This window comes from Aulonocara stuartgranti (assembly GCF_965226115.1).
Source record: "Aulonocara stuartgranti genome assembly, chromosome: 10".
NCBI lineage: Eukaryota > Metazoa > Chordata > Actinopteri > Cichliformes > Cichlidae > Aulonocara > Aulonocara stuartgranti.
Genome location: NC_138946.1, coordinates 34,673,958 through 34,692,984, shown reverse-complemented (window position 1 = coordinate 34,692,984; position 19,027 = coordinate 34,673,958). Strand labels below are relative to the sequence as shown.

Here is a 19,027-nt window from a genome sequence, read left to right as displayed (position 1 = left end):
CACTGAGATTCAAACCTGTTAGAGATTTTTAATAGAAACACATATGGTATTTTAAAAGTCCAGGGTGACATCTTTCTCAAGTTATCGTGGTAACAACGGCTTTAGAAACATGACCTTGAGGTCAAAGTCCTTATGAGCCTGTGTGCAAGTTCCTCACCAACAATCGAATTTGAACACTACCAACAGCTATCTACTATCTTAGAAAACAAAATGCACAATGACATTCAGAAACCAAACACTCAAGCAAGAACAGAGCAGAAAATGGAAAAAACAACAGGACATAGGGTTGTTCACATGCTGGCTACACGGGACAGCAAACACACCCAGAGCCCAGGATACCAGCCGACACAACCGAGAGGGGGCAGGGGTGGCACCCATCCCCGTCACCCCTGCCATCTCCTGGCAGAGCAGAAGGTGCCCACCCCACCCCAGAGGGGTGAACACAGGACTCAGACACAAATTCCTTCAGGAGGACCCCGGACATGCACCGTGCTGGCCAACACAGCACACGGGGGAGCGAAAGGAATGGGGAACGAGAAAAGGGGAAGTCCCCATGCATCCATGACCTACATCGATCCATTCCAGCTAAGGCAGAAGGGGGAGGCACAGTGCCTCAGGCAGCGATCTTTTAGTCTCAGTAAGGACTCAGTTTCAGGACCACCCTGCTCACCTGCCAACTCTGTCCAGCTCAACAGCCTTACCTGCAGTCTATTTCCATTTTGACTTATAATCTGCCTCTAAGTAAATAAAATCGTAAATATATGTTTGTGTCCTGTTCTTGGTTCCCTTTGCCTGGCTGTGGCAGTCAATGAGTTAGTAATGGAAGGCCATGAGTAAGTAACTTGTGACTGTAAGTTAGAAGAGTGTTGCCAAAAATATTGGTTATTGCATTTCCAAACGTTTCTACACCATGGCCATCAGTTATTGATATTGTGGCTATGTATTAATAACTTGTGGCCACAAGAGCTATGTATTACAACAATACATGTTTTTTCCACTAATGTCAGCAGAGGACTCCTTACCCTCTGCTTACATTAGCTACCTTACTCAAACACATCTTTATTTTCCTCCATCTTCGGTCTAACTTTGATAATGAATAAGGTCATGACCCTGAAAAATCAATGTCCTAAAGAAAGAGAGAACAGCAGAAAGGAGGAAGGCTTGAGAAAAACAATATCACGACAAGGTTCCCAAGGGAGTAAACAACAAATGCATTAGAAGAAATAAGGTAATTATATAATAACATGGCATGCTATTCACATAGTTAGATGGGATACAAGTGGTACAGTGCAGAAAGGTAGTGAGGGTGGTGGTTGAAAGTACCTGGTGATATCCAAGTCAGGAAACAGACTTAAGATATAGTTAGGGAGTGGGGCAGAGTGGAAGATGCTTTTGTCACACTCCACTGAGGAATAGTGTCGGGGGGAGGGCACTTTGTCACTTAGTTTGTTCACAGTGCTGTAAACTGGCTCAGGAGGCCTATATTGAAGCGAGAGACAAGAGCAGAGAGATTAGTGTCCAGAGGCAGAGGTGGAATAGAGGTGGAGCAGATGGAGTACAATAGACTGGCATAAATACATACGTGAAAGATGGGAAGAAAACACATAACGCACCTTGAGATGTGGCTAAAAGGGGAAAAAATACTGTACACACTGAGAAGTCTTACTGGTCAACACACCCGATCTAGGGGTGTCATGCGTTGCACACTTACTAATTCATAGTAACACAAATTTTTACTTAATTACAAACTTAAATGGTCAACAGTTCACTTCCACAAATCCACTTGATTTCTTATTGAGTAATAGTGTCACTTTGATCCATGTCCTCCACAGAATTATATATTTACACATTTATACTTTGTTAGGTATGTCTGTTCAGTTGCCTATTGTGATCACATGGCAGCAAATCAGTACATATAAGCATGCAGCTGTGGTCAAGATGGTCATTTTAAATTGATTTTAATTACTTTGAATGTAGCATGGTTGATAGCGCCAGACAATTTGAATTAAGGAACCGGCTGGTCAAACCCCCACAAGGCTGCCCGCTGGGATTGAAATGATGGGACGAGGCGTGAGTTTCTCAAAATGGGCTCATTGAGTCAGCACGGAGAAGATCTTGGAGAACGCACGGCTGCCGTGAACACTCAGAACAAGACCTCTGAGTGAAAAACTGGATTACATCTGGAGAGGCCAGCTCGAATAACACCTTTGAGCTCAAATTCGATCACATCTTGGGGAAGTGCACTGCGGTCGTGAGTTCTCAGAACCTGCTCTTTGAGCAAAAAGAACGACAACATCACGGAACGTAAGTTTGGATAACATCATGGAGAAGCTCGCGGCTCTCCAACGGGAGATTGAGAGACCAGTGTTGGACTGTTAGAACTGCTTTGAAATTCATATAAGTTGTTCGCACTAAAGTAAAAACTATCATCACTTCATGCGGAGACCCTCTCGGAGCTAAACAAAACACCCTGATAACGACTGCGTTTAGTCTGTTCCTTCCCATTCCATGCAAGGCCACCTGGGTTGGCTGGAAGACTGTTTACTTAGCCTGGCAGGGCGAAGGACACTGTCTCAGCTGAACTCTGGATACACACACACACACTGATATGCACACACTCATCCCCCCTCCCTTTCCAAATGCCTTCGATGCTTGTCCCCTCCCGGGGAAGATGGCGGTCGACTGGACCAGCTCAGACATGCTGCAGGACTGGATGCGCTGTCTACACCGGCTCTCTCTTACCCTTTACCCGCCCCTGTTGCTTGTCTCGTGTTTCTATGGTGTATTGATAGTCATGTGCTTTTTGTGCTGAGGTGTTTTTTCTGTTATCAAACTGTTCTCCCACTAGGAGCTCAGTCTGAGTGGAGTTTTTTTTCTCCTCCTCTCACCTCATGTTATGTATTTTCGTTGTTTTTTTCCTATCAGCCGACCTTTCTGACGTGTCTCCCCAATGTGATGTTTGTGTAAAGTTTGGTCTTTTTAATTTAACAAGTAATCAGAAATAATGTGTTACTGCCCATCTCTGCTAGTATATCTATATATGATTTCTGCTAATGGTTAATCGTATATAACTTGAATCAAATATAATTAAGTATAAATCAAATTAATATAGTGAAGGAGAACATGTAACACATTTAATGGAATAACTGTAATGCTTGAATTTTGACCAGATTTTTGTGTTTGTTGAGATTCAAAGAGGAAGTGCAGTAGAGTCTAAGGAGCTTGGAAAGAAAAGCGTCTGGACTTCTTTAAGTTTCCTGAAGACGTTTCTTCTCTCATGTGAGAAGCTTCTTCAGTTCCAAGGTCAAATGGTGGAGAGTCCCAGATTTAAGTCCAAGGGGACACACGAGCAAAATGGAGTCTATTAGGTAGAAATGATACAAACCACTGCAGTAAAGTACCTGTAATACCTACAGCGTGCTCTAATCACTCTAATAGGATATGATGGTCGACAGTATCGAACGCTGCACTGTCCACAAATTATATCAGTTTCCATTGAAACCAGCAACCATTCAGTCCTAAGGACAGTTCATGTTACCCCAAGATAACGAGTGATATTCTGATGTCAGCTCTGTTTCAGCTCTTCACTAGAATTTCATTAAAGGACGAAACACATCAAGTCTTCTGGAGTCTTCTCCCACCCCCATTCTCTGCGGCCTGCTGGAGCGGGAGGGCTAGTAGGAGGAGTTGGCCGTCCGACTGCGGTCTGGGGTGTGGGGCCTCCCTGCTGCTGCGGAGTCGGGGTGGTCTGCCTCTCCCCACCGCAGGGAAAAGGGTAACACCACCTGGGTCTGGGTGCAATTCCCCCCTCCAGGGGCAAGGGCACCTAGACCCGGTTTGTAGAGTACGCTTGGGGAGTGTGATCGTGTGTACAGCGTCTCTTTATGTCTGTCTCCACGTTGGTTGAGTGTGGAGTAAGTGCATATGAGAGCATGAGGGTGGGAATGGATGTTTGTATCTGTGTGTGCCTGTATGTCTGTGTCTATATGTCAGGTTGGGTATCAGACGCCACCTCTCTGGGGACACCTCAGGCCCTCCAAGGTTTGGAGGCCTATCTCCACCCACCACCACTTCCCCTGCCGGTGGCGGACTCCCTCAGGTGTCGGTGTGTTGGTGGTTCTTTGTGTCTGGGGGTGGGCGTCCGGGTACACACCGGCTCACTCCTTGGCGGCCGCTTGTCGGGGCCTGGGGCCTGGGGCTCGCTCGGGCCCCTTTGGAGGTGGGGTGCCCCCGGCCTCTCGGCCTGGGGCTCGGTCACTCAGGCACAGCTGGCTGCCGGCGGAGCTCACGGGCGCGTCACTGCAACTCCCCCTGACTTCTGCTCCGCGGCTGCTGGGCGAGCCCTCATCTGGGACTCTCCTCAGCTCTTACTGGGACAGTGGCGCGGCTGCCCCTCTGTTGGTCTTCCATGGTCTCTTGTGTTCTGGGGGCCTCTGGATGTCTGGAGTTTTGATCTCCTCCATACCTGCTTCATGCCCTGGAGGACGGGGCTGTGGCCCCCCCACACTCCCTAGCAGATCATTACATGGAGAAACCTTTGGAATGCAAGCATGCTGATCCACACAGGTATGCACACATGGGTATTCACAGACGCGGACTAAAGCTTTCTTGGCTGCTGCCTCAAAGCACACTGTGCGCTGTCTATCTTGCGTGCTGCACAATATCGTTTATTATTTAGTAAATATTGATATCTATGACTAGCTAGTTTATTGTGATGGTGCTTTGTTTTCTCTATTATTATGTTGCTCTTTGTTGTTTGCTGTCTCCTCTGTTTGTTTTTTTTGTTTGTTTGTTTTTTTTTCTCCATACAGGTGACCCAGGAGTTTTTTTTTTTTTTTCTCTCTCTTCCCCCCCTTCTCACCGTCTCTTCTCCCCTTTGGTTTTCTTTCTTTCTCTCCCCCTCTCTCTCTCATTCATTCCCCCTGTCCTATTTATTAAAAAAAAAAAAAAAAAAAAAAATGACAAAGGATGAACTGAAGCTCTGCCATCACGTAATGTCGCATACTGCTGTTTCTGATGTCATTTAGGAAAAAAAAAAAAAAAAAAAAAAAGGACGAAACACATCAACGGCATTGTTGAGAAAGGCAGGATTGAAAGAGACTGAATTCTGAACTCATCGCATGTGACTCATTACTCCTCTGTTTATGTAAGCCTGTGTTTGCCTTTGCCCTCTGTCGTGTTGTACCTCCTCATGTGTGCAAGTCTCTCTGCATTTCTAGTTTCCTGTTGTTTGAGTTTTCAGGTCCCAGTGTTTTGTTTCTAGTTTCCATTTTTTCCAGTTTAGTTTGTTTTTTGTGAGTTTAATCATGATAATTGCTTAGTACTGATCAGAATATTATCAGGTATAACTTTAATCAATGTACTAAATGGCCTGTTTGTGATTACTTGTCAACAACGGTGATTGGTTCTCATTGGCTCTGCTTTGAGATTCACCACCATCTCTAAGCAGCATACCCAACACATTACATTCATGCAAATGAATTGCATTCATGCGGTCAAATGTTGGAGCTATTTCCCCTATTTGTTGTGATCAGTGTTGGAAAAGAAAGTAATGTATTACACAAAACAAGCTTCTTCAAAGCAATACAGTACATTACTTAATTATTCCCAGGAGAAAGTAATTTGTTATACTACTAATTATGTTATTTTTGTGTTTCAACCCATTGCGTCATAGTTACAATTTAAAAATATAAACTTTTATGCTACAGTCCCACACACCAACACAAATAGTATGAATACAACAGCACAAAGCAAAGATGAAAACCAGCAAAAAGAGACTTTAACCTCCTAGGACCTGGCGTCCACATTTGTGGACATCACATTCTGGGATGTCTAGACCAAAATACCTCATTTTGCTCTACAACGGCCTGATATCCACTTTTTCTTTTTTTTTTGCCTGTCCCATTTGGTTCTTTAGCCGTCAGAATTGTTGTCTGAAGACCAACAAGGAGACCCAATGGATTTATTTTGCCAAATGGATCATCGTGGCATTGCCGTATTGGTCCATTTGATCGACCTTTGTTTTTATTATTTATTATATTTTATTTTCAGTTGTTACAGACGGGACAGACATGAGTGAGGGATAGGAAAGGGAGAAAGAACGATGAAGGAAAAGAAAAACAGAAGGGGAGAGGGACAGTGAGAAAGGGGGGGAGAAAAAAAAATCTCCTGGATCACCTTTTGAGAGAAAAAGAATAGAAAACAAGCAAAAAAACAAAGCAACATACTAAACACAACACCATCGCATTAATCTAGCTAAGTGTAAACAGCAGTAAATACTAAATATTCAATGTTGTTGTGCAGCACGCAGGACAGACAGCGCACAATGTGCTTTGAAGTTGCAGCCAAGAAAGGTGTAATTTAAATCTACGAGCAGTGAACACCCGTGTGCACACCTGTGTGGATCAGCGCACTTGTATTCAAAAGGTTTCCCCATGTAATGGTCTGCAAGAGGATGTAGAGAGCCATAGCCCCGTCCCCCAGGGCATGAAGCAGGCATGGAGGAGATCCAGGCCCCAGACATCCAGAGGCCCCAGAGTGCGAGAGCCCAAGGAGGACCACCGTAGGGGCATCCGTGCCACCCTCTTGAGAAGAGCTGAGGAGAGCCCCAGATGAGGGGTCACCCAGTAGCCACCGAGCAGAAGCCAGAGGGGGCTGCACCGGCGTGCCCGCCGGCTCTGCCGGCAGCCAGCTGTGCCAGAGTGAACCGAGCCGCAGGCCCAGAGGCCGGAGGCCTGAGGGCCCCCCGCAACCCGGAGGAGGCCTAACTGAGCAACAGGCGCCAGGCCCCGCCAGGTAGCCACCGGGAGTGAGCTGGTACATACCTGAGCGCCCAGCCCCGGACACCAAGAACCACCAATGCACCGAAAAGATTTTTAGAATATCAACAAATTAAATCCATAGTAAAAAAGAAATTTAACCTCAGTCAAGTTGAATTACAAACACCACTAAGTGCGGCACATTTCCTTACTCTTAAATCCCCCAAATTATTATCTAAAATATACAGAACACTTTCTAAATTAGATGAATCAATATCCCTTCCTATTGCAAAGTGGGAAGCAGATTTATCAGTCAGCTTAGACCAAAACTTCTGGTCTCAGATTTGCTTAAAAACCTTTCATCTAATTAGAAATCCCAGTCTGCAATTAATACAATACAAAATACTACATAGAGTGCACTATACAGGTCATCGGATGTTGAAGATGGGCTTTACATCTTCCAACAACTGCTCACACTGTCAAGGCAATACACCAGACAATTACATTCATGCTCTTTGGTTCTGTCCACCAGTGCAGAAGTTTTGGCGTGAGATATGTGAAGACTTATCAAAGTGTCTGAAATGTAAAATGACAGTGTGAGCAGTTGTTGGAAATTCCTCCCCTTTAGTGTGCTTGCTGGGAAAACTGGATGAGGTCACTACAGAAACGAATACAGTCCACGTGGTTTTTACTGCCCTATGCATCGCCAAGAAAACGGTCCTCATGAACTGGAAAAATAAAAATAATCTTAATTCTAGCCAATATAGAAACCTGGGTGGGCGGGTGGGTACACGGGGGCTCAGCCCTGGCGCAGGGGGCCTCTTGTGCATCGGCCTAACTGGGGGGCTCTTCAACTGGCGGGGAGGTTGTTCCATCCTTGCAGGAGTCCACTCTGCAGGTGGGGGAGAGACATAGGAGAGGTGGAGAATAAACTTAACCTGGGTGTCTGTTGTCTTGTGTAGTCTGGGAGACGATTGAATGTTGGGGTGGGTACAGTTTCCTCTGCGGTGGGGTAGGGTGGGCTGCCCCGTGTCCTGTGGGGCTTGGCAGTGCTACCGTAGGCCCCGGTCTGGATGGACCTGGGCTCCCTTGCCTTGGTGGGTACCAGAGGACGGGGGTGCCTACTGGGGTCAGCGGGGGAGCCGGCCCTAGGGAGGGGCATCGTCCCCTCCCTCCTTTTCCTCCCCATCCCCGGCTACCTCCCTCTTCCCGCTCCACCACACTCACCCACACAGGTAGGGCCTTGGGGTGCGGGTGTGTCACAAGGTTGCAGGGGAGACATCCCCCCCCCCCCCCCCCCTGTCCCCTTCTGGCCACCTGTGCGTCAATTTTATCTCACAACTTAGACATCCACATTACTCACACTCTCATAACACACACATATATATAGGGCCTTGAGGGTGGGCACGTTAACGGCGTCCGGTGGACGGTCTGTGTACTCAAACCTACCTCTGGCGCCGGTGCCCACCTCTCAATTTTAAATCCATGTAGACATTGAGGGTTCTCGGGAGGGGCCGTGCTGACACCTGCTGCTCTCTGGCAGCAGCAGCACCATGCTCTCCCGGGTTTTAAATGCACTTTAAACAACACGCAGCAACACTACACATGAGCGGGAGGAGGGAGGTATGGGGTCTTCACACCCCCCCGTTCTCTGCTAGCCATCGGGGCGGGGGGGCTGGGAGGAGATGTTGGCTGTCCGATTGGCCTCCCTGCTGCTGCGGAGCCTGGGACGGTCTGCTTGCCTCCACCCCGGGGGGAAGGGTAACATCTCTTGGGTCTGGGTTCTGTTTCCCCCTCTGGGGGCGAGGGTACCTGGACCCGGGGTATAGAGTATGTTTGGGGAGTGTGATTGTGTGTACATGACCATTTATGTCAATCCTTACGTTGGGTGAGTGCTGAGTGTTTGTATATGTGTGCATGAGGGTGGGAATGCATGTTTGTGTCTGTGTGTGCCTGTTTGTCTGTGTCTATATGTCAGGTCGGGTCTTAGACTCCACCTCTCTGGGAACTCCCAGGCCCTCCAAGGCCTATCTCCCCTCACCACACTCCCTGCCAGTGACTGATGCCCTCAGGGGCCTGATATCCACTTACGAGGACATTATACTGCCACTGTTCTATCAAAATTTAAAACGAATGTCCTCATATGTGGCTCTCATTTTTCTCAGAAACAAAAATCAGGTAAAAAAATAAAATAAAATCTGGTAATTCTTTGTTTTTACATTCATCAGGTCCCAATCAGCCCAAATAGCAAAGAAAAATTAAAAATGCCATGAAAGAGTTCGGGTCTTCGGAGGTTAAAGTGCCACGGTGATTCTACCTGAGAAAGCATTAGCAGCATGATGCAGGTGTTTCTGTTCTGGACACAGTTTGCCCTGCATTGTGCTCATGTCCTTTTTAAAAAATAAAAGTAATGGGTGTATCCATGCTGCAGACCGCGCCACTATATTCTACCTCTTGCACAAGAATTGAAATAAGCTGGTTGTAGCGTGAGTGCAAGTGGAATCGATAGAAAATCAAAGTAACAATTCCAGAGGAATTAAACTACTGGGAACTACTTGACTTCCATCCCTATATCCAAGGGATGCTGGGGAAATCAGGTCACAATGAACCATATTCAGCACCTCCATTGCTGAGGCTTCTAGAAGGAGCTGTGGCTGCAAGGTGGTTAGTGCATGAATTTCTCCGAACCAGATGGGTGACACTGATTCTGATTCTGTGACTCTTTCTTTTGCCAATAAGCTAAAGAAAGAGTCATGTTCAGTCTTGTCTAGCCTGTGGAACTACAGATGTAGCTGAAGGGTACCACCACACCAAACAGAATGTATTCTGATTGGTAGCTGAAGAAAAAACTTGTGTGTTGGAAGAGTTCGATGAAGTCATGGAGAAAGACTTTCGGTCTTCCTTGAAGTGATTCTATCAAACTGTCAGATGGGATTCAGAATTTGTAAGCGGTGCTCTATTCACAAGGTGTATACTGGGAGTGGGGCACTGCTGACCTCAAATGAAGCCGTAATCGGACGATGGAAAGATATTTCCAGGAACTCCTCAATACCAGTGAAACTGAAGCAGAGTCTTGGCATGAGGGGGACGAATCGCCCATCAGGTCATGGTGAAGAGAGAGCTGAGCATAAATGTGAAGCTGACAATTTACAGTCAAACTACGTCCCTACTGTCACAGATGGTCAGAAGCGCTGGGTAGTGACAGAAAGAATAAGATCACAGACACAAGCGGTGGAAATGGGCTTTCTTCGATAGGTGGGTGATCTGTCTCTTAGAGATACGGTGAGGAGTTTAGCCATCTAAATGGAAACCTTAAGGGATCTCAATACCGCATAATCACATTTCAACTAGAGGTGGGAAATGAATTTTAATTGCGATTATTTAATTTGAAAAAAGTAATGTGTAAAAAAAAAAAGCATTTAATTGCACTTTGCATTTCATGCAAAGGGGAACTTTTGTCAGTGCACGATTTCCTGCTATACCGATTACACTGATGCACATATCAGAGCTATAAAGAATCAGAAGAAAGTGGTTTGCTAGGACTGATCGGAGGCAAATTTCACTTCAAAAGACTACTGGAAGACTAATGGATTGCTCTGGACTGTAGACCACTATAAGTGGTAGAAGATAGGGGATTAGAAAATGTGCTACAGTTAGCGTAAGGTGAACCAACTTTCCAACTGCCGTGCTAAAAGACTATTTCAAGTCAAATCCAACACCTTTATGACACTGAAAAGCAAAATTTGATGCATTACAAACAGCCCTGCTAATATGGAGGTGGAGCAGGGCATCTCCTAATTGGAAGGTTGGTAGGTTAATCCACGGCTGCTCCAGCCTCCAGACGGCATGCCTTTTTTTTTTTTTTGGTCTTTGGCTCTCGGAGGAGGTGGACGCATCTTTCATCCTCTCCTTCTCCTTATCTTCCCTGCTGCTGCTTCTATGTCCTTGTCTGGTCTTGTCTGACTCTAACCCTGAGAGACCTTCTCATTCTCGCTCTGGTTCTCTAAAACCTAAAGAAGAACTATGGATTTGATCAACTGGTCCCTTAATGCAATTGACACCCTCTTCTCAACGAGAAGCCTAAGATCAGGAGCCTGAGTGCCCTGGAGGGACGTTCCCTGCTGGATACACGATGGACGGGTGGCAGAAGTGGCGCGTCGTGTGCCTAGCGGGACTGTCTATTGAGGACATTGAAGACATCTACCTATTCGGCTAATGGGGCTCTTGCTGATTGGAGCTGGCTTGGCCCTGCATGGTGTATCGGAAATGGAAGAAAATGGTGACTGCCACCTTGATCGAAATGTGGGAAGATCTGTGAGTACTCAGACTGTTCCTACTGAATATAATATGGGAAAGATCTTGGAGGAGCCCCGGAGACCATTGACAGACGATAAGAACAACTGTAAAATTGATGCAGTCTGTTCGCTCTAAAACAACATATCCATCAGCTACCTCCCCACCCTGACGGCGCCAGCTGGATGCTCTTGAAGGCTGACGCGACGAGAACAACAACAATTCGGGGCGAAAGGACACTTTCTCAGGCTGAACTCAGGACACACATACTGACACGCCCTCACCATCATCCCCGCCTTCCCCGAATCCAACGCCTCCTCACATGCTTACCTCCCATCTGATGTGGACAGCGGTCCAGCTGGAGGCGCAATCACAAGATTGCAGAGTCCCAGATGCAGCTGTGCACATTGGCATACTCCCCCATGTTGCTTGTCTTGTGTTTTTATGATGTTATGATGTGATGATACTTGTGCTTCTTATGTGATTGAGTTTTTGTCTTCTCCTCATGCTGACTGCCTTTAAGGATCAGTATGAGCAGAAATTCTTTTTTTCTCCTGATCTGACCTTTTGTTTTACACATTTAGTTGTTTTTCGTTTTGCTACCTAGCCTGACCTGTCTCCCCATTGTGAATTTGTGTTTTATATGTACGGTCGGAAAGGTTTGTTATATCAGTTGCAGGCAACTGCAACCGACAAATAAATGCATTTATCCAATCCAATCCTAAGTGTCTTTGAGCAAGTTAATTAACCCCAAGTCTGATGTATCAATGTCAATGTTAGCAAAGACTCTAACAGTCAGGTTTAGAGTGCAGTCAGATGGATGAATGTTGTATTAAGTTCTTTGAGTGCTCGAGCAGAGTTGGAAACAGCACATTTTCCATTTAAAGACCTGTATAAGGCTAAATATATGAACACCATATGCATTTTCTCCTAGCATTTATAAAGCACCAGCTTTATAAAGAAACGTCTCCAACAAACATAATTTATCTTTATGGATGATTTACAAGCCTAAAAGCTCAAGTGATCATGAGAATATCATACGACAAAGCATCAGTCTCTGCGAGCAAAGCAGAGCACTTAGTAGATGCATTGTTTTATAGTTCTTTGCTAAGCACATCACATTTGAGCCTTTAGAAATCTGTTTTACTGCTCGGACTCTTTACTATGTCAGCACCATAGTAACGCGGTTTGATTATACCGCAAACAATAAACACATTAAAGGAACACTTCTTAATCAGAATGTAGCATCAAGTTAGTTAAACTACTGGGATATTGGTCTGGGTGGTTAAGTAGCAGAGTTAATCAGTTTCTGTTGCTTTGGTGTTCATGACATTAACAACTGGTGCAAAAACTCAACACAGGAGTGGTTTGACAGACAGAGACACTGACACTGACTGTGTCCTCAGCTCTGTCAGGAGACAGTTACAGAGCCATCAGCAGGAAGCGTATCTGCCACATCCCAACAAAATGACTTCCAGCAGGCCACAGGTGTGAATGCCGTGGACTAACAGAACCAGACTTCATTAGGGAGGCACCAAGGTTCACCATGAACACATGTTCAGATGTGAAAGAGTCTGAACTAATGAGTAACATTTTGAGCTGGTCCAGTAAAACTTTGGCAAAGTGGAGTAGCACTCTGCATCATTTTTATCACTCCGAATTTTGGTGCGTCTTTGAACTCAGCCCTCTGTAGGCTAATCATTTTAATTTCATCAAACAATGTGACATCCTTTCATTCCTAACACCATGTCTGCACAGTTATAGTCCATGACTTTTTTTCCCCATTGAAATCGGATATGTTTCCAAAATGTTCCTTTAATTTTTAGACAGTGTACTCCCCCAGAGAACAGTTTAAAACAAAGTTTTAATGGCTTTTCAAAATTGCACACAAAGACAGATCGGGACAAGAGACAGCAGGAGCGAGGTGGAAAGAGTTTGTACCTGTAACTTTAGTAAGCTGAAGCCAATCATTAAAGAATCTCATATTGTAATGAGGAGGTAATTAAAGACAAAAGAAAAAACCACCCAACCTGTTTACATCCTCTTCCCTCGGAAAGTGCGTAGAGAGGGGTGAATAACTCTCAGGGGAAGCCACGGGCAGGTCGGACTTGTAATGCAGAGAGCCGGTGTTGACGGGGGAAGAGACGTGATTTTTCATGGCAGGAGAAAAAGCTGCAGCACAACACAGCAAACAACAGAGTAACAGATGACTAAACAGAGAAGATGAGAAACTAACATCTGGAAGACAGTTGTACTGTGTACATCACGAATCTTATGAACTAAACAGCAACATATTCGACTGAGTAAAGCTCGCTGCAGTCTGGTTCTCCATATTCTATTGATATATAACTACGGACTAATCTAGTTCATAGCAACTGCATAACAATCTATTCCATAAGACTTACACTGCATGTTATCAGGAGGCCCATAGGGATCTGATAGATACACACTGGTGGGTTTCCCCACCTTTAAAGTGACCACATCAGACGTGTTCTTCAAAATGCCCACAGCCTCTTCATGAGAAACGTCCTCCAGACTGTAGTGGTTCACCTGTGCAGACAGATATATGGGTTCAGAGGCGACCTTTTCTTCTTATTGCTCGTTTCTAAAGAGTCCAACAAGCTCCCTGCGTCCGTGAGAGTGGATTATGACAGATGGTCTTCGGATGAGAACACACCCGCAGAGAGGTAATTTAATTAGGGGGTGATTAAGCAAGACAGATGCCCTCCTAGAGAGACGGCTTGTTGTTAAGCAGGTTGCTTTCACAGAGAGTGGCAGACACGTCTCACTACAGTATGACGGCTGCCTGGTTAATGAAATGATGAAATAATGACTCCCATTATGACTCCCACTGCATACTGAGTAAGGCTGACTTCTAACTAAAATTAACTTGGTTGTATATTTTCACTAACCAGTCAAGCTTCATCTTAAATCGACATGTTTCCATTTTGGATGTTGAACTCTGTATTTTAAGCCAGGAAATGTTTGTGCAAAGTTTTGTCCTTTTTAGTATATGAAATTATTTAAAGATTTAATCTGTAATGGCTGCTATTATCTTGACAAGTATTTATTATTTGGCGTGCTGCGGGGAAACGCCTGTTCTAACGACCGGTGACTATTTTAAACCTAAAGCAACAAAAACATATTGCAGTATCAGTGTGTAATAATAGAGTAAATACACTGGTTCTTATGTAGCACTTTTCTACTCTATGTGAGTATTTGAAGCTCTTCACACAAGCTGCCATTCACAATCACACAAGCATATCTAGCATTCACAGAAATTCATACAAATGCAATGGAAAGCAACTTGAGGGCAGTATCTTCTCCACGGCACACAGACTGGAGCAGGCAGGGATCGAACCACCAACCTTCCAATTAGCAGATGAGCCTTAGTGTTGGTTATTCAAACTGTGTTTATTTGGCACAGTTCTCCAAAAGCTGATGCTGCTCATCTGGACAGCTGGTAACTGTGCAGGGGCGGGTCTAGCAAAGTGTTGCCAGGGGGCCAGGTAGGGCATTAACAGGGAGAGGGGGGCACAAAGAAATACTTTCTTATTCTCATTTAAAATGTCTCGCTTTTAAAAAATAATTATCTGAATCTTACAACAAACGATTGATAGATTGATGCATATATACCAGCAGAACAGTGTACATCACTGTCACAACAGCGTTTGTTTTCATTCAAAGGCTTTATGGTTTTTCCTATAATGGCGGCCGGTCTCTAGTCAAAATGCTCAGGCTGATCTTTTGTCCCAGTCCAGCCCTGTAAGCAGCTCATCTGCAGTCTGGTGTTACCTACATCTTCCTGTTTGGAAGGCAGAATTTCCGAGTTCTGAGTACAATCGAAAGCACCACGACTGCAGTTTTTGTGTTGGATGTAAAAAGCGCACGTGACGCTGTGACGTAGGCTAGAATCATGGCAGCAGTCAATGATGGTCCAGGCGTGGGATTTCTCTCGTGGAAATATGCACATTATCTTTTCCTTTCTATTGGTAGGTGGCACAGTGCACTGTGGCAAGTAAGCAAGCTAGAAGACTGGCAAAGTTATGGAAGCAACACATTAACAAGAGAATTCTGAGTAAAACAGGACCGCTCACATCGACCAAGTGTGTCTACTTTTGGAGCTGTGTCTTAATTCCACCTACTTCACATACAAGGGTCAGTTCCACAGGCAGAAACATGGGTGTGCCATGGGCTCCCCAGTTTCACCCATTGTGGCCAATTTGTACATGGAAGAAGTGGAAAAGAGGGCTTTGCTATCCTACCCTGGAACACCACCAAGTCATTAGTTCAGATATGTGGATGACACCTGGGTGAAAATCAAATCTCAGGATGTTCCACATTTCACGGATCACATTAACTCGGTGGACCGACACATCAGATTCACCAGGGAGGATATGAACAGTGGCAGGTTAGCCTTCTTAGACTGTGAGATTTCCATCAGTAATGGGGGACATCTAAAAGCTGACGTGTACCGTAAACCTGCACATACGGATCAGTATTTAAGGTTTGACTCTCATCATCCACTGGAGCACAAACTGGGCGTCATCAGGACGCTACAACACAGAGCGAACACCATCCCCACTGACACAGCAGCCAGGGAGGCAGAAGAACATCAAGAAGGCCCTGAGGAAATGTGGTTATCCCAGCTGGACTTTTGTCAAAGCTGGGAAGGCTCCTAAAGAAAGCTCCAGCAGATCCAGGAGAGGAGGACAACCGCTGCCCACCTGTAGTGATCCCGTACGTGTCAGGAGTATCGGAGCAGCTGAGACGCATTTTTTCTAAACACCGGGTCTCTGTGGCTTTTAAACTCCAAAACACGCTGCGCCAAAAACTGGTCCACCCCAAGGATCGGGTCCCCCGACACAAACAGAGTAACATAGTGTACGCTGTTAAGTGCAGGAGGACTGGCAGGATTTATACATCGGGGAAACCAAACAACCTCTGGCTAAGAGGACGGCACAACACAGAAGATATACCTCATCAGGCCAGGACTCTGCAGCCTGTTTACACCTACAGGCCAGTGGACACTGTTTCAATGATGAGGATGTAACATCCTGGACAGGGAGGAACGCTGGTTTGAGGGCGGAGTCAAGGAGGCCATTTACGTGAAAAGGGAAAGACCATCTCTGAATGAAGGAGGGGCCTAAGGGTACATCTGTCACCATCTTACATGCTGTGATTGCAGCCATTCAACTCTCTGTGAATGGGACTCATGGACTTTGATCAGTAACCACTGATGATCAATGTTCATGAGAATTTGCATAATTAAGATTAAGGAACTGACCTCCCAGCCCATTGTTCCTTCAGTGGGCTGGTTTCAGTCATTATACAAATGTCCTGTTTATAAGATTGAAACCTGCAGTCAGCTGAGACTGAAGACGTCACCTGATGATGACGAAACGTTTCTCCCACTGAAAACGTCCAGATGAACAGAATCACCTTTTGGAGATGTTCTTACCTGGATAAGTGAGTGTGAAGACATTTTGCACAGTTCTTAACCAAAACGTCTCCTCCACCAGATTTTCAATGTAATGTAACACTTTGCATTTAATAGAAATGAAAATAAAAATCTTTTTATGTTTAAATATTAATATGTTGGGGGATTTTTTCAATATATTTTTATGGATTTTATAATTGAGCAGTATACAACAATCACCTTCCAAAGAACACAATAGAAGGTGGACGGCAAGTCAACGAGGTGGTAATACAGCATACATAAATGTTAAGACAGAGCACATTTCACTTAAGTTTATCCATCAGGCTAATGACTGGTTGCCAAATCTTATAAAACACTCTCTCTCGGTTAGACAAGGTAAACCTGATTTTCTCCAGGTGGAGTACATTTCCAAATTCTCTCAACCACATTTCGAAGGTAGGAGGTTTATCAGACTTCCAGCTTTCTAGCCACAAGTGTGGTCATTGACACAACCTGCGTCTCTGCCTTGTCCCTTGCCCATCCCGGTTCAGACACCCCAAATAATGCTGCAAAGGGGAACATGGGAACTCCCTGCCAAAGGCTTTGGTCAGAAAATCAAACAAATGATTCCAAAAAAGTTAGTTTTTGGCATTGAAAGAAACGGTGAGATAAAGTTCCTCGATCACTTGAACACTTAAGACTGGCTGAAACGCTCTTATATATTTTTTCCACTTTAGTGGGAGAAAAATGCAACCTATACACAACCTTAAATTGGATCAGACTATGTCTAGCATTTATAGAACTACAATATATATTCTTAATGGAAGAATGCCAAATATCCTTGGGCAAGATACTAACCCCATGTTTGCCTACTGGTGGTGGTCAGAGGGCCCGGTGGCGCCTGTGTCCAGCAGCCTCGCCTCTGTCAGTGCGCCCCAGGGCAGCTGTGGCTACAATGTAGCTGCCATCACCAGTGTGCGAATGTGTGTGTGAATGGGTGAATGACTGAATGTAGTGTAAAGCGCTTTGGGGTCCTTAGGGACTAGAAAAGCGCTATACAAATGCAGGCCATTTACCATTTAATGCACTCTTGCCAAAGATCATCAGAAACATCCACCCCCAGTTCTTCCTGCCACTGCTCCCTAAAAGTATGAGATGAAGGACTGTATATATCCAGTAAGGCCCTGAAAAAGCGAGACACAGCACCTGTAGTGTAGGGCTCAACTGACACGAAGCTGTCAAACACTGAGTTTCGAGGAATCAAATTGTATTGTGGAATAGATGCTTTGATGAAATGTCTCAACTGTAAAAATCTGAAAAAATGTGAATTAGGAAGATTAAATTTCACCCTCAATTGCTGAAAAGATGGAAAATGTCCATCAATATAAATATCTTTGAGAGAACAAATCCCTCTTCCCTGCCATGTCACAAACGTGATGTCCTCCAGCCCAGGTCTGAAGGCATGATTGTTACATATTGGAGCATCCAGATACATTTTAGGAGCCTTTACGGTGCCCAATATGTTGTTTTTAGTATGATGCTCTCTTGAAACAGAAAGATGAGTAGCTGTGAGTAGCTAGCACTGCCTCGTCTCAGCATGTTTTTCTAGATCAGCTGGGATAAAAACTCAGTTTTCCTTGTTAATTAGTGGGGAAAGTTATGAGTGGGAATTTTTTGTCTAAGGCTGACTTAAATGACGTTGAGGGTGATGTTTTTGAACTGCCTTAAAATAGCTGGTCCCTGCTGCTGCTCCCGCTCTCAGTGTGGCTAAGGTCCAACCATTCCCTGCACCCGTAGCAGTTCCTCGGGTGAGGGTGGCTAGGATTCAACCGGTCCCAGTTCCTACTTCCAGGGTGTTTCAGACCCAGCACTCTTCTGCACCCCTACTTGTTCTTAGGGTTGGAGTAGCTGGTGTCCTTTAGTTTCTACACCTGTCCCAGTTCTCATTTGTAATGTTCACAAATGCTGTGATGGGCTCTGAAACCTGACTAAAACGCTTTAAACAAACCATTCCTCTGCAGATGATAAGTAGGCTGTTTCACAACTTTCAAGAGAAAAAGGAAGATTGAGATTGTTTATAATTAGTTAAGAAAGCTGGATCAAATGATGGCATTTGATAACAGTTTAACTACTGCTCTTAGGCCTGTGTAGCCAATTAATAGATATTACAGTATGGAACATGGTATCGAAAGTAGCTGTGCACAATGTCGTGTCAGTGAAATGGTTATGACAATTTTTTTCTCTAATGGTTAAAAATTTATGGTAAATGGACGGATTCTTATATAGCGCTTTTCTACTCTTCCGGAGCACTCAAAGCACTTTTTACAACATGACACATTCACACAAGCATACAGGATACTTGGTATGCAGACCTGAGGAACCAGTTCCAACCACTAACCTTCCAATCAGCAGATGACCTGCTCTACAGCCACCCCACAAACTTACAGCATCTGGTAATCCTAGGCAGTCTCCCATCCAAGTACTAACCAAGCCCAACCCTGCTCAGCTTCTGAGTTCATACGAGAGCGGGCGTGCTCGGGGTGGTATGACTGTAAGC

At 45.0% G+C, this 19,027-nt stretch overlaps 1 protein-coding gene across 13 annotated transcripts in view; it reads right to left on the bottom strand.

Annotated features, from left to right (window-relative positions):
* LOC309715572 (disks large homolog 2-like) overlaps positions 1-19,027 on the bottom strand; it is a 173,592-nt gene that overhangs the window by 48,073 nt on the left and 106,492 nt on the right. For 12 of the 13 annotated variants that reach the window (XM_082548799.1, XM_082548806.1, XM_082548807.1 and 9 more), the window contains 3 exons: positions 13,457-13,601; positions 13,082-13,223; positions 1,324-1,479 (listed from right to left, as the gene is read on the bottom strand). In XM_082548799.1, the coding sequence (XP_082404925.1) occupies positions 1,324-1,479; positions 13,082-13,223; positions 13,457-13,601 (443 nt within the window). The remainder of the gene's footprint in view (positions 1-1,323; positions 1,480-13,081; positions 13,224-13,456; positions 13,602-19,027) is intronic. The other variant, XM_082548811.1, reaches the window with a different exon arrangement.